Genomic DNA, 25027 nt, shown 5'->3' with positions numbered 1-25027 from the left:
TTTTTTTCTTTATCAAAGGAGGCGAGACGGATAAGGATCGAGAATTTCCAAATCAGAAACCTCTGTACCGTAGAGAGGATTGATTTCGCCTTTTCATTTATAGGTTGAGTTCGATCTCGGTTTCGTTTTCTGGATTTTAAGTTTTAGATTGGTGGTTTTGTTGATTTATTATGATTATGAAGCATATCCAGAGATTTTCATCGGATTAAACTCTACAAATTTAAAGGTGATTTCAGATTTTTATACTCGTTTTTGTTAGATCTGGATTCAATTTTTTTTTCATCTTGCTTAAAAGGGTTTAACTTTGAATTATTGGGGTATTGTTTTTAGAACATCACAGTTGTTAATGTCTGGATTAGTCTGTAGGATTGAAATACAAGCAAAGGGAATGTAAAGAAAGAGATAGAGCGTGACAAATAAGAGTTTCATTTTTTTTTTCCAACGATAGCCTTTCAAAATTCCAGTTTATGAGGTAACAAATTCAGTTATTCTGATAGTTGGATGTTTGGTACAAATTCTTCATGCTTTTGAATTGTTAAAACGGGTAGTAGTTTTATGATGCTGATATGGATGGGGGCGTAATTCCCTAGTTCACTAATGCTTAAAAATACAGTTGATTTCTTCAAAAAGGAATCAAATCAAACTAATGAAGAATTTGGGGTCATTCCCAAATTATGATGATTCTTCTTCTTTCTCCTACGGAGTGGGTTTATTATTTCTTGTTGGCATTTTTCCATACTAGAAATGGTTGATATTTAGTTGTGCAAGTATGATCATAATTGAATTTGATGCATTTGTCAGTTGCTTCCAGTTTTTACTCAAGACTTTAAACTTGGTATATTTTGTTTATGCAGAAAGGGAAAAATTGTTAGTTCCTTGGTGAATCTCCTGTTTCACAGCTTTCTTAGTGAATCAATTGTAGATAATGCTGATCCGAAAAGCTCCACGCCAAGTTGGATGCCACAAATGAGCGCGGCTCTTTGTCAAGTTTCGTTTGACTTTCATTTTTCATTTAATTTTTCTTGAGCTTTGCCTGGGAATGACAATTATAATTTTCATTTTGTAAGTGTTTTTCTTTTTATAAACGCTACATATGAGTGCGGCTCTATCAATGCCAAGTTTCATTTGACTTTCATTTTTCATTTGATTTTTCTTGAGCTTTGCCTAGGAATGACAAATATAATTCTCATTTCGTAAGTGTTTTTTTTTTCTAATGGCGGCATTTATGCAATCCAGAAAACGGTTGCATAACACAGTATGCACCATTTTTTTTGTTACTATTGAAACCCACGAAAACAAAGACTGCATAACTTGTCATGAACCGACAGTAACATATGCATAACATGTTATGCAGTCATGAAAATGGATGCATAACCTGTTATGCAGTCGTGAAAATAGATGCATAACCTCGTTATGCATCCGACAATATAACTGCATAATGCATTATGCATCGAGAAAATTGTTGCACAATCTTTTATGCATCGAGAAAATAGATGCATAACCTGATATGCATCCGTAAATATGGATGCATACTGCATTATGCATCAATTTTTTTATGTACGCACTAAAATCAACCAAAACAATGGTTAATAACTTTTTATAGATGCATAACTTTGTTATCCAAATGCATAATTTGTTATGCAGTGGAGAAAATGGTTGCATAACTCGTAATGCGTCTGCGGAATGTGTTATGCATCTTTTTTGGTGGCTGCATAATGGTTATGTATAAGTTTTCGAAATTTTGCCTAAAATGATGATCACCTCCGATTTTTTCGTGAAAAACAAAAATTTGATATTCTTGTTTGTACTCGTTGGGTAGCTCTGTTAAAAAGATTTCCAACGATATAAAATTTGTAAAATTCTAAGGCGCGGATTTTTAGATATGTTATATCCAAGTTGTGTTGCCAATTATACCCCTGATGTATAACCCATCATGCGGTTGCATAATCCGTCATGCAGACATTGTTAATAATTTCATATAATTATGGGTGTCACCGTACCTAAAATCAATTGTGGACCTGACAATGAGAATATTAATTTTTTTGGGCATGCGCCTAAGTTTCCCTCGGGAAAACCTGTCCATGCTCACCCCTCATTGCCCTCAATCATCCATGCAATCCAGTGAAATCACGTGTTTTCTGCACTGAGCAATGTGAAAACTGAGATTGAAGCCCAGGAGTCTACCGATGAGTTCCCTTATTAGTTATTAGCGTCAAGCCGCTTTTAACCAGTATTGGGGCCTGGGCCGTTGCGCAATTATTCATGAAGTAAAGAAGCTTAGAAGGTGAAAAGATCCTCCCGAGGTCGTCCTGGAAAGTTCTTGTCAGTTGTGACGACAGTAGCTGGAACGACAGTAAGCATATTCATTTCACTGACGAATATGCAATCGGAGAAGTCTCTCCAAATTTTTCTCGAGAAGCCGCCACTTGAAAAAACGGAACAAGTATCGTCAGTAGACGATTGGAATCCGCCTGAAGCATCTCGCTTGTATTTTCGGGGAGGGGCAGTCTAGTTTCCAAAAGAATGGTTGCACTTTGAAGGGATATGGAAATTGAACAACCACCACAACAAGGCTCATGTGTCTGTCTTCCACCAACCTTGTCTCGGTGGATCTGAGACGTAGTTTGTCAATATGGCTATTAAAAACCCCGATGCTGGACTGACCGAAGCATTATGCACAGTTCAAAACACCGAATCGCAGACTAATTTTGGTCTATAAAATTTGCAAGTTTGAAAAGCAGAATAAGAACAAAACAACTTTTCTATAAAGCGAGGTTTTAAACACGGATCAACCTGGGGGATTTGAATATGAGTCATATTAACATCCATTATTGATTCATCGGGAATATCGAAGATAAACCTCTCACGAAATGATTTATCAGATCGTCCTAGCCTTATAAAGACTTTTTCGTATTTTTCTGCTGCATCCAACATCAAGTAAATGGAGTTCCATCTTGTTTTCACGTCTAACACTAATCCCTTTTTTTATTCCATTCTTTCAAGAAATAAGGCATCTAAGAATTTCTTCATTCTAGCAGGAGAGGCCGTGACGTATTTAACCACCGACCTGATTCTGCTCACTGAAATATGATATTTCTTCAACCCATCCTTAACAACTAAAGCTAATACGTGGGCAGCACACCTTACATGTAAATGTTTACCTCCTACAATTGACGATCCCCAACTTACAACTTTCTCTTGGATATATTCAATTGCTTTTTTATTTGCAGATGCATTATCGAGCGTGATGGTGAACACTCTCTCAAGACCCCACTCTATCAAACATTTCTCCAATGCTCTTCCAATATGCTCACCTCCATGACTAGTAATTTGACAGAAACATATTATTCTTTTGTGTAACTTCCAGTGGTCATCGATGAAGTGGGCAGTAACCACCATGTAGTTGTAGTTCTGAATGGATGTCCATGTATCGGTTGTGAAACAAACTCTAACCTTGTTCGACTTGAAATAGTTCACCAAATTGGCTTTTTCACTCAAAAACAGTCCACAGATATCACGATAGACGGTCATCCGCGATGGAAGTTTGAACCTCGGCTCAAGATATCTACAAAATGCTATAAATCCTTCTCCTTCAACCATTCGGAAAGACTGTTCATCTGTGATAATGAACTTTATCAAGGCTCTCCTACATCCATCTTGACAGAACGTAACCCCAACTGTTTGCTGCTGATCTCCCAGATTTCTAGGTTGACCGAGAGAGTCCAACTGCGCAGCTTCTAGTGACTCCATATACTTCCGACACTTGGTCAAATGCCAGTTCAAATTTGATGTGCCGTACTTCTTACCACCAGCCCTATATTTACCACCTTCACAGTAGTTACATTTCCCCCATTTAATACCAGCTTCATCAACACTCTTTTGGAAATGCTCCCACACCGAAGATGTTCTGTTCCGCTTCATACTTTCCCTGACCTCAGATTGAGAAGATGGTGGAGGTGGAGGTGGAGGTGGCGGAGATATAACAACACTGACCCTTTGTTGCACAGATTGATATGAATCTTGAGAGGGAATAAGAGGTCTCGTTGACATCAATTCTGTAATCTCAACCATGCTTCCTCACTAGTCACTTCTGCAACCAGTAATGCTACTGCAACAGTTACTAAGCCTGAGAACAAAGTAGAACTTCTACTGTAGAAGAATACTGCATCTAGAGAAAAGGTTCCCAATACAAATAGAGGTTATAAGGCAAAGAACAAGTGATATGAATAGAAAGCAGAGGCTAAGTGTGAGAATTAATGCAAAGACTAGGGTAACAACAAAAAAAGAATGAAAATTTTAAGAATCAACCAAGAAACTGAATATAAAAACGACGAAACAACCCAAATTCAAACAAGAAATTGATTGATGAATTAGAACCAATTGATGCAACGAATCAAGGACTGCACCAATTTTATCACACCCATTGCACCAACACAAATTTGAACAAAATTTTCATCACATAAACAAAATTAGAACCCAGAAAGATATGTTAATGCCATACCTCCCAATAATCTGTGAAAGGGGATTGCCAGAATTCCTAAATACAAAGAGAAACGCAAATTCCAATCAATAACATAGGAATGATTGAGATAAAAACAATAAAAGTAAGATGAAGAATGAATAACGGAACCTGAAGGGATGAAGCATCAAAGCAGCACATAGTTTGTGAGTGAAATCAACATTTACATCTATCTTTGTTGTTCCTGTAATTCTTGCTTTGGTTGTGTTTTCAACTGCACTGGCACTGACAACCCATAAGAGTCTTATGATAAGACCATAAATAAAACTCAGGTGAATGGTTTCAAGTATTAAGTAAACAAAATTTAGCAAGAGGCCTGTAGGAGGATAAACCAAGAGGCCTTTAGATACAATTACAGGAACTAAAGGTTGATGATATAGCACAAACTTGTAGCAGCATTTTGCGCAAAAATTTAAGATAAAATAAGCCTTCCGTCATTCAACTAATTGATGTTATAATCTTTATTTCTGTCTAACATGAGACACTCCTTCTTACTGTTTTCTTTGACAAACACAATCATCTAAAATTTGTAATTGTTTCATAGATCTGGGTGGACTGCACATTCATCTAACAAACTAAAACTCTAAATTGGAAGTTCTGAACAGCGATCTACCTAAATCTCATTCTATTCTATAAAACTCTATTAACAGCCACAAAGGATATCATTTAGTTTTACTACATAATCCAAATTGTCTCAAACAAACTAAAACATCGAATCAAAAATCTACGGATCTCGTCTATCACCTTAATTTTTTCTTCTAAGTGAATCAGTGAACGATTAACAATACAAGAAACACAATCATTAAAAAGAATTCTAAAAAAAACAACTAATTAATCGTAAAATTTCCCCAAATTGACCAATCAGTTAACATGCATTTCCCCATCCCACGTTTGAGTAAATTTCTACGAGAAATTCATCAATCAGTTAACATGCATGTTAATTTCTCAGCTAAATTCCTAGATCTTATTACTCAACTGATTACTCATATGAAGACGGAGATGATTACTCAGATCGAAACCCAAATCAAAACACAAATTGAAATCTATAAACACTTACATCTTCAGATCGAAACCCTCAAAACCCAGACTTCACTTCTTCTGCAGAAAATCACCACTTCGCTACTTCGAATAAAAACAGAGAAAAATGGTTCAAATGAAAAGCGATGAAATGGTTCGATAGAGAAAATCCATTTACTTTGTAATTTACCCCTATTATGTTTTAAAATAACAAAAAATAGGCAGGAGGAGAAAACAATACAAGGGTTACTTTGTCTTTTCAGTATTAGACGGGTAGGCGGGTAGGGTAGGGTACTTTCGAGCTTTATCTGTCACCCTACCCATCTAACGACGGTTAAGAAAATCTTTACCCGTTACCCTACCCGCCAAATAATGGGTAGGATAGAATATGGTTAAAACACGGACGGGTAGGATAGGTTTGGCGGATATGAGTAGGGTATGTGCACCCCTAAATATGACAACGTAATTTATTATTTGAATTTTAAACCTCCCAACAAGTACCTAAGCCCATCACTATCGGCACTCCACTCTGTCTCTCTTTTCCTCTCAACTTTTCAAATTGATTTTTTCTTCTGCAAGATCTAAAATCGCTTTCAGTTGTATTTTTCTTGGAAGATCTCTCAACTGAACCAAAAGAACAAACAAAATAAAGATTAGAAAATATAAGACAAGTCTCTCAAAGTTCAAAGTTGTTGCTCTTGTTTTGTACAGGACCACATTCTACAGTAACACACTGCATAGTGGATCCTCACTAGCACTTTCCACCTCAAATACAACACAACAGTGTAATTACACTTAGAAAATTCTTCTATGAGTATGAACTAAACTACAACAATGACCTTGTCCCATTTGGGTTTTAAGCTGAAAAGAAAGATTTAATTAAGGATTATGGGCATCAAAAGTAGGCTTAACTGTTAAGTAATACTGTTCACTAGACAAGGGTCTCACACCATAATGGATTGGGGAGTAGTCATGACTCATGTTTATTAATACAGGAATGAATGGATATCTCTCTCATCAATTGAGTTGAAAAGAAAAGTTACCAGGCAATTAAAACAAAAACGCAGAGAAAAAAAAACTTCAACTTTAACGTGAAAAAGAATAAGGGTAATCAGTGGATTCACCAGATTTTTCGTCCTTTAGAGCCGACAATAAAGAACCATGTATGGGAGGCAGGCATGGAGGGCGTGGACTGTGAAATTGTGTGGAATGGTGAAACAAGGAGGAGGCTTCTTTTTCAGTACGTTCAAAAGTTTCAGAGTTTTTCATGAATGAGTGAAAATCAATTACTTCCTCATTCCCCGCCATAAAATTGACTTCAATTTTTCATCTGCCTTAATCTTTTGGTACTGTAAGTTTGTTGTGATCACACATTCCCTTCACTTTTTACTGGCTTGTACCGATAAAAATTCACATCGTCCAGTGACTTTATCACTCTGCACAAGTGTTAGACTTAGAGCGAAACACTCTTTTTATAGACGGAGGCTTGTCTCATATACAAATTATACCTAAAACAAATCTATCTTTTTGAAACGATGGAGTATTTATTTTGCTTTTAGAGGAAAATCCTATGCTTATTTATCACTTAAAATACACCTGATATATTTTTGTTTTTCTGTTGAATTCGACATTAAAATCGCAGAAGCTAGATCCAATGCTTGTGAAAAGAAGTTATATGACTTGGATTTTTAACAATCAAAAGGAGCAACATAGATTCAGTGCTTTTGAAAACAAAGAGGTGTATAAAGTCTCAATTCCTAATTGTTAGGACATTTGCATCTCAGTTGGAATGAAGAAACTCAACTCTACCGCTTTTCTCGAGACGATATGAGTTCATAAAGATCAGCTTTTCTTAGACCATGTGAGAGGATTCATCCAGCTACGAAGTCGTTCAGCAATTATCCAAAAACATGAATCGCAAAAACATTCTCGAGGTTTGACACATTACTTGATGCTTGTACAGAGGGGGTCACGAGTTATTAGTAGTAACATGGGGGCATTGGATAATGGATAAGAATAAAGTGAGGGCAAAACCGACCAACAGTCGATGAAAAAATAATATGAAACAGTAATTAGTGTTTGATCCGTTGATTTATAGACAACGAGGACAAAGACAAAGATAATGTAAAAACTAAAAACACAGAATTATACAATTATAGAAGTACCATTGATCCACAATTGTGAATATACGACCGTAAAAAACCAAACTCAAAAATTACTAGTAAAACTGTCAACTGATTAGGTCTTTTACTATGAATTCGTGAAAAAGAAAAGAAATACATTAAACTTATCTGAGACTGATCACGAGAAAAAGATAATTATGTTGTCATCTTCACAACCCATCATTTTCTTCTTTGTTTTTCATTCCTCTAAAAACACACATTTTTGCTCTTACAACCATGAAAAGTAACAGAAACCTTCCGTAGTCTGCCTACTATTTTGTGTTTGTTCTTCAGCCCGTTGGATTATTTACAACCAAAAAAAAGGACAAAAAGCTAGTAAAAAACAAAAACAACGGCTATTAAATAACGGCTACATTTCATGCTTTACCGGTAAAAAGAAGCCGGTCAACGTCCTCAACCTCTATTGAAGATTCTAACTAAAAAAACACCACCATTTTTCCCGGCGATTACAGGAAAATGAAGCATTCTAATGAAACAAGAGGGTTTTCAAGAGATTCATTACCATTTCCTTCAACATCTTCTTTACTTGTCTCTGATTTCGAACTATTCTCTGACGCCATTGGTGGAATACGAGCAGGAGATCTTCCAGCTTTTCTTGCCGATGGACTTCGACCCATACCCGACTTATTCTGCCCCATTGCTTCATTATTGTTATTACGAGTTACTGATGGAGACCTAGACCTTCTACCTGAACTCTCCCCTGGATCTCTCCAACTTCTGTTGTTACTATTATTATTTGCTGTATAGATCCGTTGCCTTCTTCCTGTCTGACCCATATCTGTATTATTTGACCCGAATTTGAAACCATTGGTGTTGTCATTTCTTCGATTTGGTGATGGGTGTTCTGATGATCTTCTTACAGGAGATCTTCTTTCTCTGTTATTATGATGATAATCAATTCCAGAAATCCCGCACTGATAATCATTAATTGAGTTTTTATTGTTTGATGATCTTCTCCTTTGTGGGATTTTTGATGGAGATCTTTCAATTCTTTGTTGTTGGCGAACTTCGCCTTCTTCAATATCTTCTTTAGTAAGTGTAGTTGTTGAATAACTTTCACTCAAACTACAGATCTCTGAAACTTCAGACACTGATACTTCTTGAGTTGTTGTTGGTGTTGTCATATAATAAGGGACTTGTTTGTTTTCAATCTTCTTCTCTTCTTCTTCTTCCGAGACTTCACTTTTAGGAAATGAAGGTAAAATGGTTGGGTTTAGTTTTTGTTCTTCTAGTTTAGTGAAAGAAGGTCTTTTTTGAGATGGAGTTTCAGAAAGGACTTCTTTTACTGTTTCTTCTTCAAGTTGAGGTGGTGAAAGACGAGAAATGCCTGATTCTGGAACAAGTTTAGGAGGTGGGTTCTGCTCAGAAGCTTCATGATTTCTGCTAAAACAGCAACCCATTTTGAGATATTCGTTACTTGGTTGGATTTTTTGTAATAGAAAATTGGGGGTTTTATGGATTTGGGAATGGAGGGAGAGGGATTAAATAGCAGGGATGAAGGGGAGGGTTTGAAGAGGTGTAATCATCATTGATTCGGTAGGGAGGGTTGAGTGAAGATTTTAACCTGCTGATTTCTTCTGTGACTGAGTGATGAGATGAGACTCTGTTTCAAGAGAGAGGGAGAGTAAACGAAAGGACTGAGATGATTGAAGGGTTTCTTGTTTTTTTTGGTCAATCACAGTATTTATTAGAGTGAGTGGGGGGATGAAGATCTGGTATTTCAGTGTTTACAGTTCAGTGAGTAAGTTTAGACAGAGAGATTACTTGGTTCCACTTGTATTACGGAATTGCCATTGTCTGGTCTCCGTAGTCAAACACACCTAGACGTGGCCACCCAGGACTTGGCCACTTTAGGGAAATCGAGATTCTTTCAATGTAAAGTTTAGTCAAAACAGGGGAAGTTAAAAAACTTCCCTGGTCGGAAGGTAAAGGGTTTAGCCAAGTGATCCCAATGGAAACGGAGCTACGACTGAATTTAGGTGTGTCATCATGCCCACAAAAGAAACCCTACTGCTGCTGAAGTGCCTTCATTTTCCTCGTTGCAGGAGATTTGCACATCCTGTAGAGGTGCTGGCTTGACCGAGTCCTTGTCCTTGTTTTTAAACAATTTAGTTATTGCTGTCGTTCAGCAGATGGATGGGTGGGGGGTCCGTGTGTGTGACTCTTGAATGGGAATATGCAGTAATGTAAAAAAGAATAAAAATATTTACAAGCACGGATCCACTCGCTAATGGACCCTTGAGCAAGTCTTTTGATGTATTTTTGACAAAATCACCTTTGTGGGGGTGATCCTGTCACATACTTTTATTGGTTAGAGAACGTTGTACCATTTGTTGGTAGAAGGACTCGTATAGGATTACAAATACAGAGAAATGCATCATGCTGCTTCCAGTGCAATGTTCGGCTTGCAGAAAGCAATAACTCATTTGGACTGTGATTCATGATAAGGTTACTGTCTTAGACTTGTGTTTTGTTTGACCAGGATTTGGACTTGTTTCACAACTCACATATTCATTCCACCGTTGCATTCACGGATATAAATGGCTAGAGATTATATTGCATAAGGGTACGTGATTGCTCCATAAAGAGATACAAGCAAGAAGATACCACTTACCAGGGGATCAGCCATCCACTCTTTATCTGTTTTCCTACTTTAGCTTTAACAAGCAATGTCTATCGACTCTTACTTACTAAAGAGATTTTAATCTAATGGTTTCGTCGTCTTGGATGGTAAGTAAGACTGCAAGAGCCAAATATCATGAATGAATGTGGCCATTGATGAACATTTTGATAAACTTTTGGTCATATGATTACATAAATTTCCCCAATCAAGGGCTTAAAACTCTCTCTTTTATCATTCAGTAGTTGCAACAAACACACTCTATAAGTTAAGGTGGTTAGAAGTAATAACTTTTCATTCTGCAAGAATTCGGGATCATAGAATGACCAACTCACTTGGTCACTTCTGCTACTAACCATTATTTATGTTTTCCATTTACAAGTTACTTCTCGTATATCCATCCATTACACTAGAGTCGTGTGAATCTCCGGTTTATCTCCGTATGTAAGTTCTCCCAACAGAGAAGGAAAATGCCCCTCCACAAATAGATAATTCCAAAGGTAACAGCTACTGATACAATGGATCAGAGTAAATGATTCAGAATAGAGTAAACCCCATCACCTGGGGATGTCTTTTTATTTTGTTTTGGCTAGGTGGTTGGGTGTCTGATTTTTTACATTAATCTTTTAGATGTTCTGTAAATCTACATCACTATGGCAACTGGGAGAGTATCCTATGTAGTAAATTAGTGATGGAGAGAAAATTATTTTTGGACTTGCACAAAACGGTTCCACATGTAGGACCAATAACTTAGATAATATATCTATATAGATTAATTAGATAATGAACTGTATATTTTTATGATGTTAACGTGATGAATTGTTACGTATAACCTGGCAATCCATGTGATAGAGTCACATTATCTGTTGGAGAAGAGGATCTACCACACAAGAAACCAACAACACATAAACAAACCCATTATTAACAAACAATACCTAATAACATTCCGAATAGGAAGTGTACTGATAAGCTTGGTTAGTCAAGAATCAAAGTTGATGGATTACCAGAAAAAAAAACAAAGATGAAAACATTTCCAATCATTAGTCAAGATCTAACTCCATCAAAAATGAAATGTGGGTCCTACTTTTCTTTCCATTTTCATAATCCATCGATTCCATCCTATTCGGATCAACTCTAATGAACGCTACAACTATCTAACTACAATGTACATGACCTAAAATATGAGACTTGCGACCTATGGATTTGGTTTTATGACTTTATCCTCTAAAGTTCTAAAGATGGTGTTACATAATGTCTGGTTCTAAACCATAATAATGTCGTACATGAAAAATTTGACAATAATATGAAAAGAGTTAAAAGTGTACCAAACCTTTTTACCCAATTAAATGTTCTAAGGATGTTTGGATGGTAAAATTTAAGGAGTTCCCCAGAAATTTTGCTTTTAACATGCAAACTTGGATGTTAAGGTACATTTCTGGAGATTTGGGTACTGTTACTGATCACTGATGAACAGTTACAGATTGTACTGTGAGGGGTCCATACTAGAACCTGTCAACACTATGGAATCCTTCGTCATGAAAGATCTTGTGTGGGAAAGGAAGACTTGAACAAACAAAATCCGAAGACTCACATAGGTAACTGAGAAGGCCATTAAGAAGATGAAATGTAAAGAAGAAAGAAGTAGAGTTTACTTTTCTTTCATTTCTGTGACGAACTTGAGTATTAATTACTAGCTTTAAGACAATTTTGCATAAATAGCAATGTGGTTGTTTTCTGCACAGAGAAGCTGAGAGATACAATTGATCAAAAGTTTATGAAAATAACAAACTTCATTGGCATTTCCCAACAAATGAGACGAGATATTGAAAAGGTTACATTGAATTGAATGTACAATCAGGAAATGGAGAGAGAGATTAGTTATTGAAGTGCTTACCTAATAAGCAACATAAATCTGGGGTTTCCTTATGAAACAGGAAGTGCAGAAGAAGGTTTGGCTCGATCTGTGTCTATCATGGATTTGATGTAATACTCGCCTGCCTTGTATGAAGATCTGACCATGGGACCAGATGCCACATATCGAAAACCCTGTTCACATATAAAAGCACTCTAAGCAACAGAATTGACATGACGATTTCGAGAATGCCATAAGGGACTACCAAATGGGTTCTAAAACAAAGATAAAGTTGATCCAGTTCCAGCTGCTCCAATGTACTCGTCAGCTATGAATTGCAAGCTTCTAAAGACCTAAGGTACTGTTATTCTGGTACGTGAAGTGGTGATAAAAGATGAGACAGGACTATAGAAACAAGAACTACGTTCTCCTAAAATTGGTTTGATCAAAGTGGAATAAAATAGTTAGTTGTTCTACTTGATATAGAAACTTAAGGAGTAAAGTATTTCAAGTTATGAAGAAATTCCAAAAAATAGTGCCAAGATCATTATACATAAAAAGTTAGAATCAACATACCATGTCAATGCCAAGAACTCGGTACTTCTCAAATGCTTCAGGAGTAATGTATTCAGAAACTGGCATGTGTCGCTTAGATGGTCTCATATATTGACCAAATGTCATGACGTCAACCCCTGCAGCCCTCACCTTCTCCATTGTTCTAACCACTTGATCAGGTGTCTCACCACAACCCAGCATAACAGATGTTTTTGTAAGGGTACCAGCAGGAGCATATTCTTTGGCCATCTTTAGTACTTCAATTGACTGTTTGAAATTAGCACGGTGATCCCGAACTACACTCTGAAGCTCTTCAACTGTCTCAATATTGTGAGCAAAGACATCTAATCCGGATTTTGCGACCTTCTCTACACAACTTAAATCTCCTCGAAAATCAGGAACTACACAAGTCCGATAACAACAATTAGTCAGTTTCGCTGAGAAGGAAAGACCACTAATAAACGAAGCCAACGTAACATCATATAAAAAGTTATATACATTACTTTTTATTATTATGGCTATGAAACAAGTATCACCGTGAAAATTAGTTCACCTGTCAACAGTTTCTTGGTCGCCAAATTTTAGCACACTAATGCAGCTTTAAAAATACTGTTAGCAATACTATTATCGTGCCATTACGTATCTATAACTATTTTCAAGGTTTGAAACTTATGAAAACTCTAGTCTGTCCTATTTAAAAATAATACTAACCAAAAGGCAACAAGAATCCAACACATTTTCTATGTGTACGCCCTATCAACTTGGACACTAGGACAAATAGTGATGACAATTCTGGTTGAACGTCATGTTGGATGCTAGGTCTATCTTCCGTAAGAATAGGACTATCAGGTCGAAATGCAAACATAAAATGTCTAATGCCACATCAATTTTCTGGATCTATGTTTTCAGAATGTCCATAAACTATATTCAAACCTCTCTACAGACAATCTTATATCCATATATCAAACTGAAATCCCCAATTCCCGTATTCAAAACCCTAGCATATCCATATTTTATACTTGACATATTTTGGTTGTTGTTGTTTCTATGGGAGCCAACCTCTTTTCTCTCTATATGCCTTCCTCTTTTTTGCAGTAGATCAGTCTTTCGGTTTTAGATAGAAAAAGAAAAGAAGGAAAAAAAAACTCTTTAAGACACTGGCGTTTCATTAGTTCAGTATAAACAATAGATATTGTTGGAATTTCAGCTCCTTGATGATCATCACTTGAACCTAAACATGATACTAACCTTATGCCGTAATCAGAACTTAACACTAGTATTAGCATACTCAAAAACACACAAAAACAGTACCATATGCAGCAAGAACACTACATATAGTTCACATTAAAACAGATTGTAGTACAAAGAAATGGAACACACAAGACACTTAAACTTTCATGACTTATATTATCAACTTCTATTTCCTCGCGTTTCTTGATGATGGATGAAAACAAATTTTCTTTATAAAACATATAAGGCTAGAAGTGCGTCCTAGTCATGCTTGCCACATGTCACTCCAACCTTTCTATCATGAGTTGGAGGACACCTCATGGCTACATTGGACAGCTCATAGAACAAGAGCCATGCCATGCTAGTTTCAACCTTATCTAGCATTAACCTTAAACAAGACTTAAGTGCATGATTAAACCATAAACATGCTTTAAACAAAACAGAGATTAGCTTATACTAAACATGCATTAGCTTAGTCTAAACATGATTTGTTGCGCAAACCATAAAAAGTCTAACAGATATAACTTGAATAAGAATGAGAATAATTCATACCAAGTGCTTCTATCAGTATCTCTGGCTTTAGGATCTTTAACTTCTGCACTGTCTCAGTAAAATGGCCACTTCCTTGGTCAGGTAAATCATCTCGATCAACACTTGTAATCACTATATAATCCACACCCCATGATGCAATAGCCTCAGCTACATTTGAGGGTTCCTTCGGGTCAGGAGGAGGTGGAGTACGTGATGTCTTCACATTGCAAAATCTGAAAGATGGGAAATTTTAAGTACACGACCTAAGCCTAGATTATTGCTTTAGCATAACCAAGACAGCAAAAGTAACGCTTGTTACTTATCTATAGGTCACAGTAACAACATTAAGGCTGCATTTGGCATCCGGCAAAAATCTTGCGTGGTGCAACGCACAAGATACCTATTTATGGGGCTCAGTTCTATATGTGATGCAGATTTTCATAGTATTTTGGCATCCTATTTTGCATCATGCAAGTTCCGCCTAACACAAACTACAGTCTACGTACATATCAACTCCTCAGCCCTTATTTCAAGTTAGATTGAGGAACTAGGCTGCAATTAACTAAATTCATTTGGTTGGAGGGTATTGACATTGCACTAGTATCTCCAATGCACCAGATAATAATCAAATTAGTTAATTGAACTTATCGCAAACTCCCTATATGAAGCATAACTAAACCTACTAAAATTTCTGAGTTCAAGCCTCTGTACTACTTAAATTCAATAAGAAAGTCCCTAAAACAATACAAAAATACAGTAAAATTGCGCCATAAAAAGTAACAAAATAATCAATTAAAAAAAGACGAACCTGCAACCACGAGTACAAGTATCACCAAGAATCATAATAGTAGCAGTAGCAGTACCATTTTCACCACCAGACCAACATTCACCTAAATTAGGGCATTTAGCTTCCTCACAAACGGTATGAAGATTCAAATCTCTTAATTTCTTCTTAATCTTAGCATATTTAGCTCCACCAGGAATTGATTCTTTCATCCATTTCGGTTTAGGTAATGGATTTTTCTTAGTACCAACATCTACAGAATATTCATCACTTTCACGAAGACGTGTAAAATCCATTAACGATGGTGATTCATTTGCTAATCTTTCTCTTAATTCATCTAGGGTTTGTGGAAATTCAGGCTTTACGGTTTTGTTAGATTGCACATTTGTTGACGATGCAGCACATAAATTTATTGAAAAAAATGGAGATACGGATTTGTGGTGTATAATAGAAGATTGAGATGAATTGAAAGATCGAACCAAGGTTAATAGACGAGGATACATTTAACCTTGATTGATCTTTCTGGTACTGAATTTTTATGTTTCAGCAGAAACCCCAAATTCGTTCCTTCGGGAATTTGTCTATGGAAGTTAAGGGTATACGGACCTTTGGCACCTTGTTTTACCCAAAGGCCACTGACTCGGTATTCTCCCCCGTTTCTAAACTGACTGAGTCAACCAGGGAGTTCACTATTTTGCCATAGTATCTCGGTGGTATGGTATCCCATCAACTCCAGGGGTCCAAGAGAATAGCTCAGTGGTATCCCATCAACTCCAGTAAGAGCAAGTCTTATGGTGGAAGAGTTCCATCTTCCATCTTCCACGCCACCTCCATTTGGAACCGTGGATGGAAGTTCAAGTGTAGTGGTGGAATAGTGAAAACGCTATTCTTAATAGCGCTAGAATATCGTTTTTTCCTCGGCCATTAGATTTCAACAACTCATCCTAAATCTACGGACAAAAAAAAGAAGCTATTCTTATTGGCGTTCAGATGGATTCCACGAACCCTTCAACGAGACGGTGGAACCTTGCTTGGATTTTCTGTGGAAAACTCCAACTTGGAAGCCATTAGACTTGACATTCCATGATTTTTCCACACTTGGAATAGGTTGGATTCCACCATAAAACTTGTTCTAAGGAGGAAGTCAGGGGTTCAATCCTCGCCGTCGTAAAGGTTTGTGGTAGATTAGTTGTATAGTGGGTTGAGCGGTGTTGGGTCTGGCAGTGGGACCAGTCCAACTGGCTGGATTCGGATAGGGGCCTGGGTGCGACTTTCACGTCAAGAAAAAAAAATCTCTTTATTTTTGCGATAGATTTCTATAATTTTAAATCTCACCTGCCTGTTACCGTGGAGGTGAGATTCAAACTCAAGTCACTGGTATATCACCCAACGACTTTACAGTGGCATCTGCAGTGCACATGGATATATTCTCCGAACTTTTGATAATCATGAGAAACGAAAAAGAAAACTAAGAAGGAAACATGGTTCATCCCACTCCAAATCAAGCCCAGCTGATCCAACGTATTGCTATCCAGGAAAACTGCAGCATTTATATACAGAGAACTATAAACCTTACTGACAGATGTGGGAGACTCAAGAATCGCGATTGAATCGTTGATATCATCGAACAAACAAATAGTGGTAACATGAAGTTCAATTAACAAAAATCGATTGTTTGGGTGTATAAAATTCAACACCACGTTCCTACGTCACAAATAAACATACATCTGCAGCAAAATTAGATCCATTCCACATTAAAGTTGTAGTAAAAGTAACCAACATCTGATGAAACTAAATTACATTCTGATGATTGAATTTTCAAAATTCTAGACGTACACAGTAATTTCTTCACCCATCCAATATGTTCACGGATCAATAAGATTAGAATTGAAGAAAAACAAGAGACCCAAACTATTTGATGATTTTCACTACAAATTTCATCCTCCAATAGAAGAGTTTTCATGTCTGAAAATAGCAACATAAAGCTAGAAACTCGAATAGGAGGAAGAAGGCAATTGAAGTACACGACTTTGCAGGCTCTCAACAGACAGTATCTTGCGAATAAATTGATTAGCTGGGAATGGCTTCTCTATTGAGATCCTTTAGATTTACAGTAATATTCAGGCCCATATTTAATAGGCTGGTTACCATCACAGGGATGTCATTTCGCAACGAAGTCGCCAATGCCTGAACAAAAACATCCGAAATATGTGGGTTAAACCTAAGAAGTAGAAATAGTAAAGTTGGACTCCCAAATAGTATACAACTAATGCCAACTTAGAGTGCTAACTTAAAGAGAGGCCACAACTACTCGTTTGAGGTGCGGAAATGTCCTGCTGCTTCACAATTTGGTACGAATATAACGATTTTCAGTTTTGGATATGAGTTTTTCAATAGGCATCTAGGAAAAGTTAAGATATATCTCCTTATAAATTGATTACTAATATAATTTAAAAAAGAAAATGGATCCAAGGAATCTATAAAAACAGATTCGTATTTTCCTGCTGAAAATTGCCTCAAAATGCAAAAGAAGTACTATATGCTATCGAGGAATACCTTCCTGTCTTCTTCTTTTTGATGCTTTATGACTTCTTCAGGCCATTCGCTAAACAGCTTCTGGAGTTCAACTCTGATTTTCGATCTGCCCTTCTCAGGTAAAGTCTGTTGCAGAAACAACAGTGAAAAGGACTAGAAGTCAGATAATATTACAGTATCATTTCATCTAGCTTCAGATATTGAAAGCTACAGTTATACACATATTTATTTATTTTCAATTCATACACACACACACAGCATTATTTCTGATTTCAATGTCATCCTCTTACAATCTGTTTACAAAACACCCCCGAGGAGTGAGGATGTCTTTCATCGGGTCAGCTCGCACTGAGAACCATGATATTGTAACGATATCCAGGATAGTATGGTGCCAACTTTTGTAGGATAATCTCATTTATTCAGATAACGATTTCCAGGATAGATGTCATAAGTATTCAAACATTGGCTTCTTATGCTACACGGGCCCATTAGAACAAAACGCTTAAGAAAATTAAGAATCTTGTGTCAACAGTTGGACAATTGAGGTACCTACTTGCAATAACCATGCAAAAAAATGGTAATTCTGCTACATCCCACAGTATTCTGTCTATAACGATTATGTCGACTAATATCCATCTTTGCATCTGTCTAAATAGACCTAGTTAAAATAACCATGCTTAGAGCCAACAAGAAAGCGTCGAGATTGTGGAGGGTGACAGCCTGGTGCATAAGATTCACCTAGTGCACTCCTGGTGAGCGTGCTTTTCTGGAATTTTTGAGAATGTGAAATTCAGCCATCGTTAAAGGGAAACTAATTGTGCTTCTGATAGTCTTGCTAGTGAGCACCCTAGCAACAGCTTTATGCTTTTAAGGTTTGATCAGTGTAACCAAGAGTTTCAGGTGATTTTGCAAGAAGATAGGAGCAGGAAAGTGTAACTGAGATAGTTGGGCTGTTTGTGTTGTTTTTTTGGTTTTCTGTTTTGGGTTTGGGTTTCCTTAACCTGCTGATTGTACCCAAAAAAAAAACACAGAGATCAGACAATTCAAGTTTTTACCACTGTGAAATAATCATCACCTGATTGAGGACATGAATAATGGCTGCAGCACTCTCAGGCTTACTCTCAAGTAGAAAACCCTAGAAAAAAAATAAAATATCCAAAATTTAGCATTCATGTGAAATATGACTAAACTTCGTGAAGAAAAATCAGAATGTCATCTTTCCAAAACTACCTTACTTTGACATATAATAAGTGCTGTAGTACTTTATGTAGGGTAATCAATTGTACACAAAACCATGAAACATGCTGATACACCTGCCTGGCTATGTGTGGGGTATAAGTATGATAACACAACTAGAATGCATCATACATTTGCAACCTGGATTGAATTGATCACGGATAATATGGAATATTAGACTCCTGAACTGAATATATGGATCCAAGGGAGTAACAAGAGAGGCTACCTTTGCACACGAAAATGCAGATGCAAGATTGTGCTTATCGGTTATGTCTGATCTCATCTTTTCAATCTTCCATAGATATTCCATGTCTCCTACAAATTTTGAGAGCAAAAAAATTATAATCGTATAACCACAAATATAGTGACCATTATCATCTGAGAAAAATCCAAGTGTGGACTATCAAGGAAAGAAATGACATAGGGAGTAACAGGAAAGTCTTACAATCCAATGCCTGATTAAATGTCAGACCAGTCTAGCACATAATACTGATGGGACTGAAATTTCAAATATCTCAGTTTACAAATGAGATGTGCATCTCAGCTAATTTATTCAAATCAAAGGTTTGGTCAAAACAACTATTGCAATACACTTAAGTTCTTTAGGAAAAGAAGAGAATACAAAAGGATGTGGATACCTCTTTTGGAAGCAAACTCCATCCATGTGCCAAGTGTTGTCAGACGGAGTTTCATTCCAGATTTCAGAAACTTTTTCGAGTATTTCATCAAAAGCTCCCAGTTATCAGTTTCATAACAAGTGCTGAAATTTGTTAAGCAAATATGAAACTACCATCCACAAATGAAGTACAATGCAATACTGAATATAGACAGAGAGCTCACAGAAATATGAATAAGCTTTTATTACCTGAATAAAAGATCTGCAGTACCAGATTGCAAAGGTAAATGATTCTCTTTGAGGAGTTTCATGATATCTTCCATGAGTGCAACATCCTTCTGCTTCTTAGCATACATCTGTAATCTCACGGAACCCAAAAGTTGAGCACTCCCCCTCTGGGATATAGAAATAATTGAACTCAAGAAAATGCTGAACATCATTTAGTACCAGAAGTCTGTGAGCAGATCCAATAAGTGGAGTCAATCCATACGCATTATGCTTCCATAAGGTTTTCTTTCCTGAAACAAAAGTTTAACAACATCCAAAATAGATCATTCTCATGACAAATAAAACTTTCTAAGAAAAAACTTATTTCCTGCAAAACAGGTTAAGTACAAATAGCAGCAATGAATAAAGAGAACCCCTTAACATACCGTAATCAATAGCACCTACACGAGTACATGCCTCCACAACTTTTAAGCAAAGATGGTCATTGAAATTTGAACTAATTCGAAGGTTTGACAGCCTCTGCAAACAGGAAACTCAATATTTCTGAGAATTCAAATTCCGAAACCTAAGAATTCACATAGTAATACCACAAAATTCATAAAGTAGTAAAAGAGTTTTTTACTCACAAATATCCGAACGCTTGCCAACATTTGAAATAGAAGTTTAATGTCTTCTAGGTTAGAACATTTATAAATAAATGACCACGTCCAAACATTTGGAGGCATTGTTCTTCCTTCAGTAATAGATTTATACATTTTATCATATATCTCCTTCACTTCCTCTGAAACCAACAAAAATCACAAAATACGTATTTCAGCAACGGAAATTTTAAATTCGATAAACACTTGAAATAAAACAGAAAAGGAAAAACCTGTTGCGGCTACATCTTCTGTGGTTGATTCAGTAGTATAACAAGCTCTGTGATTCAATGAATTATACCCTAGGTTTTGCCCATTCGATGTTACTCCATTACTAATTCCTAAAGCATTTGAAACTTTAGCAGAAAATTTTCTCTGATTCTGCGATAGAAAAGAGCTGTGAGGATGCTGAATTTCTTCAACATTAGAGACAATTAATCGCTCTGACTGTAGAAATATTGGAGTACTTAAAACCCTAGAAATTTTGTTGGCATTCGATGCGATTCGTAACATCTTTCTACTTTTGTTTCTCTGTCTCCAGGTATTGCTTTGCTTTAAGGTTGTTTAGTTCTTGCTAGCTACTCATTTGAGAAACCCGGAGGAGTTAACTTTCAAAGTTGATTCAGAATCATTTTCAACATCAGAGAGGTTTTAGTTAGTGATGAAGAACGATCATAACACAATTTTAGGGCTGAGCTGCGGCTAATAGCCCATGGGCTCCCTACTGTATAGTCTGTTTGGATACGCTTAAAAAGAACGATTTTTTGTAACTATGGTTTTTTTTGGGGGCCATGCTTTTATTTTGGATAAGGCATTAGAAGTAATTTTAGGTCACCCCATATCTACTTATTTATTTAATACCTAATCTACCCTCTTAATTAATTTTAGGTTATGATTAGTGAATGATTTAGTTAAAAATAATTAGTGAGATTAAATTAAAAGATGGGTTTATTATTAGTTGAGTAGAATTATTGACATGAGAGATTAGAGTTAGAGAAGATGAAAAAGAAAACTTGGAAAAAAAAAAAATTCCGATTCACTAAGTTTGAGTATTCAAATGATGAAAACTCATCTGATTCTTCATCTCCATCCTCTCCTAGAATATTTGTTAATCTTCAAAATGATCCGGATTTGAATTGGATTTTGAACAGTTCGGTTACTTTATATGAAGAACAAGTAACCAAACTCATCTGAAGTTGTAGTTCGGTTGCCCCGTGAGATGAACAAGTAACCGAACTCATATGAAAGTGTAGTTTGGTTACTTGTTCAAAACACGCAGGTTACCGAACTCTCAAATAATAGAATTTCTAGGAGTTACAGCGTTATGTTCGGTTGGTTCTCAACTGCGTGCACTTTTGATCTAACCGAACTTTACATAATATAAGAGTATATAAGTTTACAAAGTTCGGTTCTTTCGCAAACTTGAACCTAACAGCTAACCAATCGAACTCTGAGTTCGGTTTCTGCGATAAAATTGTGAAGTTACCGAACTTAACAAACAAAAAAAATGTGAAACTCCAGCGTCTATTGGCTAAGTTCGGTTACTTTGTAGTTTTAAAATTTTTTGCGAACAAACCGAACTCTATTGGATAAGTTCGGTTATTTTGGAACTCAACATAGTGGCCACAACAACACAGTTCGGTTAGACTGGATTAGTTTTTTTTCGGTTCTAAGGGTGGAGTTCGGTTACTTTGTAGTTTTAAATTTTTTTGCGAAACAACCGAACAGAGAGTTCGATGACTTAGTTTTAAATCCAATAGAACCGAATTGTTCTTCGTGTTCTTCATTTTCAAGAAGTTCGGTTAGTAAACTAGGGTTTTTTGGAAAATCGGCCTAACCGAACATGGCTATGTAACTCCTATTAAAACCCTATTTTGATGATTTCTATTCGATTGAAGCAATCAAAATCAAATTAAAGTGAAGGGTTTGTTGGAAAATACCTCCGGAGTGGTCCCATGGAAGAATCTGGTTGCGGCTGGTGTGTTTTATACTCGATAAAATTATTATGTAACCGAACTTAATTGTGATTGCATTGATGTTGTTACATTTCTTAAATAGGCGGTGGCAGTGGTGGTGGGAGGAGGTGGTGGTGGTAATCGGTGGTTGGTGGTGGTGATAATCGGAGGTGGTGGTGGTAATGGGCGGTGGTGGGCGGTGGTGGTGGTGGTGGGGGTAATCGGTGGTTGGTGGTGGTGATAATCGGAGGTGGTGGTGGTAATCGGCGGTGGTGGGCGGTGGTGGTGGGAGGAGGTGGTGGTTATATATATAAGTGGCTATTAGTTTGATTTTAAATTAAATTAGGTTAAGGGTAGGTTAGTCATTTCAACGTTTTAGGATACCCCTTATCACTATAGGGAAGGTGGCTTAATAAAACCATGGTCCCCTCAAAAAAACCATGGTCCCTAAAAAATCATTCCTTAAAAAATTTGCTTTCCCAGCTAGTTTGGGAATTGGGATGCATAATTTCAAAATCATTTCTAGAAACAAAAAAAGGTACTCCCTCCGTTCCTTTTTAATAGGCCGGTTTCTATAAATAAATGTTTCAATAAAATAGGATGGTTTCCTAATTGGGAAAGTCAAATGTTATTTTAATTTTCTAGGACCACTTTCTCTTAACTTCTTTTGATGACAAGTGTCATGTGGACCATTTCACTTTACTTCTTTTACCGACAAGTGTCATAGGGACCATTTCACTTCACTTATTTTATTGGCAAGTGTCACGAAGACCACTTTCAATAATTAGTACTCTTAATTTCCTTTAATTTCTCTAAAAACAAAACCATCCTATTAAAAAGGAATGAAGGGAGCAAATTGTTTTTGTTCCTGGATTTTAAAATTGATTTTTTTTTGGTATCCAAACGCTCTCTTAAGTAGTTTATAAGTAGATAACTCAGTTATTTATAAAAAAAACAAAATTAAAAACTTAATTAGCTTGTAGCGTTATAAGAACGGTAACAATTGGTATATTAATTTGTGAGGTCGTTCGAGAACTCTCTTACACAATCAGGTTCATAGACTTTGTTGTCTAGACATATTGATTGTGGAAGAGAAAAAAAAAAAACTCTATGTACGTATTGTTCAATGATCTTTAATTAGATCTACTTGCAATTGCATTACGTTTTTTTCCATACGGTTGCCGAACGAAAAATTTGGTTGTGTACTTTGTACAGTTTCCTTTTCAATTGGTATTAGAGCAGGCAAACACCATTAGACCTAACAAGTTTGTGTTTGTGGCAATTTGAATCTATGTACAAGAGTTCAATCTCTGTTAACGTACCACCAGCCTTCGATAACACAAATTAACTATGCGCTCCTTCTTACAAGCTTGTTATTTCCAAACATGGTTACTTGTCGTTAGAGTACATAATCCGCCAACAGTTACAGAAGGTGAAAGAACTATTGTGAAAGGCATATTTTTATATAGAAAAGCTGAAATAAGTACTGCAAAGCATAATTATGATGGATTAAATGCTATTATCCATGCCATAAGCCAAGATCTTCAGCATCACGTGCCTACATGCACTACGTCGAAACAAGTTTGGAATATCTTAGAGACCATATTTGAAGTGTATACCTCAGAAAAAGAAGCAAGGATTCAAAACCTAACTTCTGAGAGGGAAAACCTTTGTATGGCTGACAAAGATTTTCGTTTGAGGAATTCAATCACAAATCATCCGAGGTAGTGAATGCCTCTCATGTGTTAAGTAGAACTATTTCTGAAAGGGATATTGTGATGAAAATTCTGAGATCTTTGCCAGCTTGGTACTAGTCTAAGAAACATGCCATCACTGAAGGAAACGACCTTACAACACTTTCCAGAAGCAGTCTTATTAGAAAGTTAAAGATCTTTGATCATGGACAATACATTAATGGAGGAAAAGACATTGCGCTTCAAAACCTTGAAGTACTTAATAAAAGTGAAAGTGCCAATGCCTCCGAGAAATGTCATGTTGATAATTTCGATTTGTCAAATGAAGTTCTTAATAATTCGGTATCTTTTATCACAAGATAATTTAGAGATATTTTTAAGAAGAGAAACAAGCGTTTTTCAAAGAACATCCTTCATCATCAAATAAGTTACACAACTGCGTCCTCCTAATATCAGGGATTCTGACGATAGTGATGATGATATGCCTCAATGTTTCAAGTTTAGAGGGTTCAGTCACTTTGTTAATGACGTTTCAATGATCCTAATACCAGAAACCATATAAAAAAACCTAGCCAGAATTCACAACCCGGATATTATATTCTTGCAAGAAACAAAAATTAGTTCTCATAAAGTCCTTAGGTTGTCTAAAAGCTTAGACTACCCTAACGCTGCTTTTGAACCTTCAATAGGCCTCTCTGGTGGTATTCTTCTCTTGTGGAGAGATGGTTTAATTTTGAAATAGTGCATTCATCCAAAACTATGTTTCACTGTTTAGTCAAACATGATCCATCCAAGGCTGAATGGTTGTTTTCCTGTGTCCATGGCTCTTGTAAG

The 25027-nt window shown here is 36.4% G+C and overlaps 3 protein-coding genes across 3 annotated transcripts; all 3 read right to left on the bottom strand.

Moving 5' to 3' along the window:
* Window positions 1-8165: 8165 nt before the first annotated feature.
* Window positions 8166-9119, bottom strand: LOC113353038 (myb-like protein D). Its single transcript, XM_026596761.1, has one exon. The coding sequence runs from the start codon at window positions 9117-9119 to the stop codon at window positions 8166-8168; it is 954 nt and encodes a 317-aa protein (XP_026452546.1).
* Window positions 9120-12005: 2886 nt separating this feature from the next.
* LOC113306002 (lipoyl synthase, mitochondrial-like) lies at window positions 12006-15892 on the bottom strand. The gene is made up of 4 exons (XM_026554994.1): window positions 15316-15892; window positions 14529-14740; window positions 12768-13147; window positions 12006-12385 (listed from the first exon to the last, which is right to left on the bottom strand). The coding sequence occupies exons 1-4, from the start codon at window positions 15792-15794 to the stop codon at window positions 12263-12265; spliced, it is 1194 nt and encodes a 397-aa protein (XP_026410779.1). The 5' UTR covers window positions 15795-15892; the 3' UTR covers window positions 12006-12262.
* Window positions 15893-17019: 1127 nt separating this feature from the next.
* On the bottom strand, window positions 17020-21254 carry LOC113305995. The gene is made up of 10 exons (XM_026554987.1): window positions 20778-21254; window positions 20533-20687; window positions 20332-20425; window positions 20126-20196; window positions 19928-20034; window positions 19701-19822; window positions 19289-19377; window positions 18902-18961; window positions 17848-17952; window positions 17020-17478 (listed from the first exon to the last, which is right to left on the bottom strand). Exons 1-10 carry the CDS (start codon window positions 21055-21057, stop codon window positions 17362-17364), a joined length of 1200 nt encoding a protein of 399 aa, XP_026410772.1. The 5' UTR covers window positions 21058-21254; the 3' UTR covers window positions 17020-17361.
* Window positions 21255-25027: the final 3773 nt, after the last annotated feature.

The sequence above is a fragment of the Papaver somniferum genome, chromosome 1 (genome assembly GCF_003573695.1).
Source record: "Papaver somniferum cultivar HN1 chromosome 1, ASM357369v1, whole genome shotgun sequence".
Taxonomy (NCBI): Eukaryota; Viridiplantae; Streptophyta; class Magnoliopsida; order Ranunculales; family Papaveraceae; genus Papaver; species Papaver somniferum.
The sequence above is the reverse complement of the archived record's forward strand: the minus strand, read 5'-3'. Positions and strand labels throughout refer to the sequence as shown.

What these genes read in the sequence shown, in the direction of transcription:
- LOC113353038 (XM_026596761.1), bottom strand. Translation starts at nt 9,119, where the DNA reads ATGGGTTGCTGTTTTAGCAGAAATCATGAAGCTTCTGAGCAGAACCCA.
- LOC113306002 (XM_026554994.1), bottom strand. Translation starts at nt 15,794, where the DNA reads ATGTATCCTCGTCTATTAACCTTGGTTCGATCTTTCAATTCATCTCAA. An exon ending in ACTTGTACTCGTGGTTGCAG is followed by an intron (nt 14,741 to 15,315) that starts GTTCGTCTTTTT and finishes CCCATCTTTCAG; the next exon opens with ATTTTGCAATGTGAAGACAT. An exon ending in GATACTGATAGAAGCACTTG is followed by an intron (nt 13,148 to 14,528) that starts GTATGAATTATT and finishes GGACTTGTGTAG; the next exon opens with TTCCTGATTTTCGAGGAGAT.
- LOC113305995 (XM_026554987.1), bottom strand. Translation starts at nt 21,057, where the DNA reads ATGTTACGAATCGCATCGAATGCCAACAAAATTTCTAGGGTTTTAAGT. An exon ending in TGTAGGTGCTATTGATTACG is followed by an intron (nt 20,197 to 20,331) that starts GTATGTTAAGGG and finishes CTTTTGTTTCAG; the next exon opens with GAAAGAAAACCTTATGGAAG. An exon ending in ACTGCAGATCTTTTATTCAG is followed by an intron (nt 19,823 to 19,927) that starts GTAATAAAAGCT and finishes AACAAATTTCAG; the next exon opens with CACTTGTTATGAAACTGATA.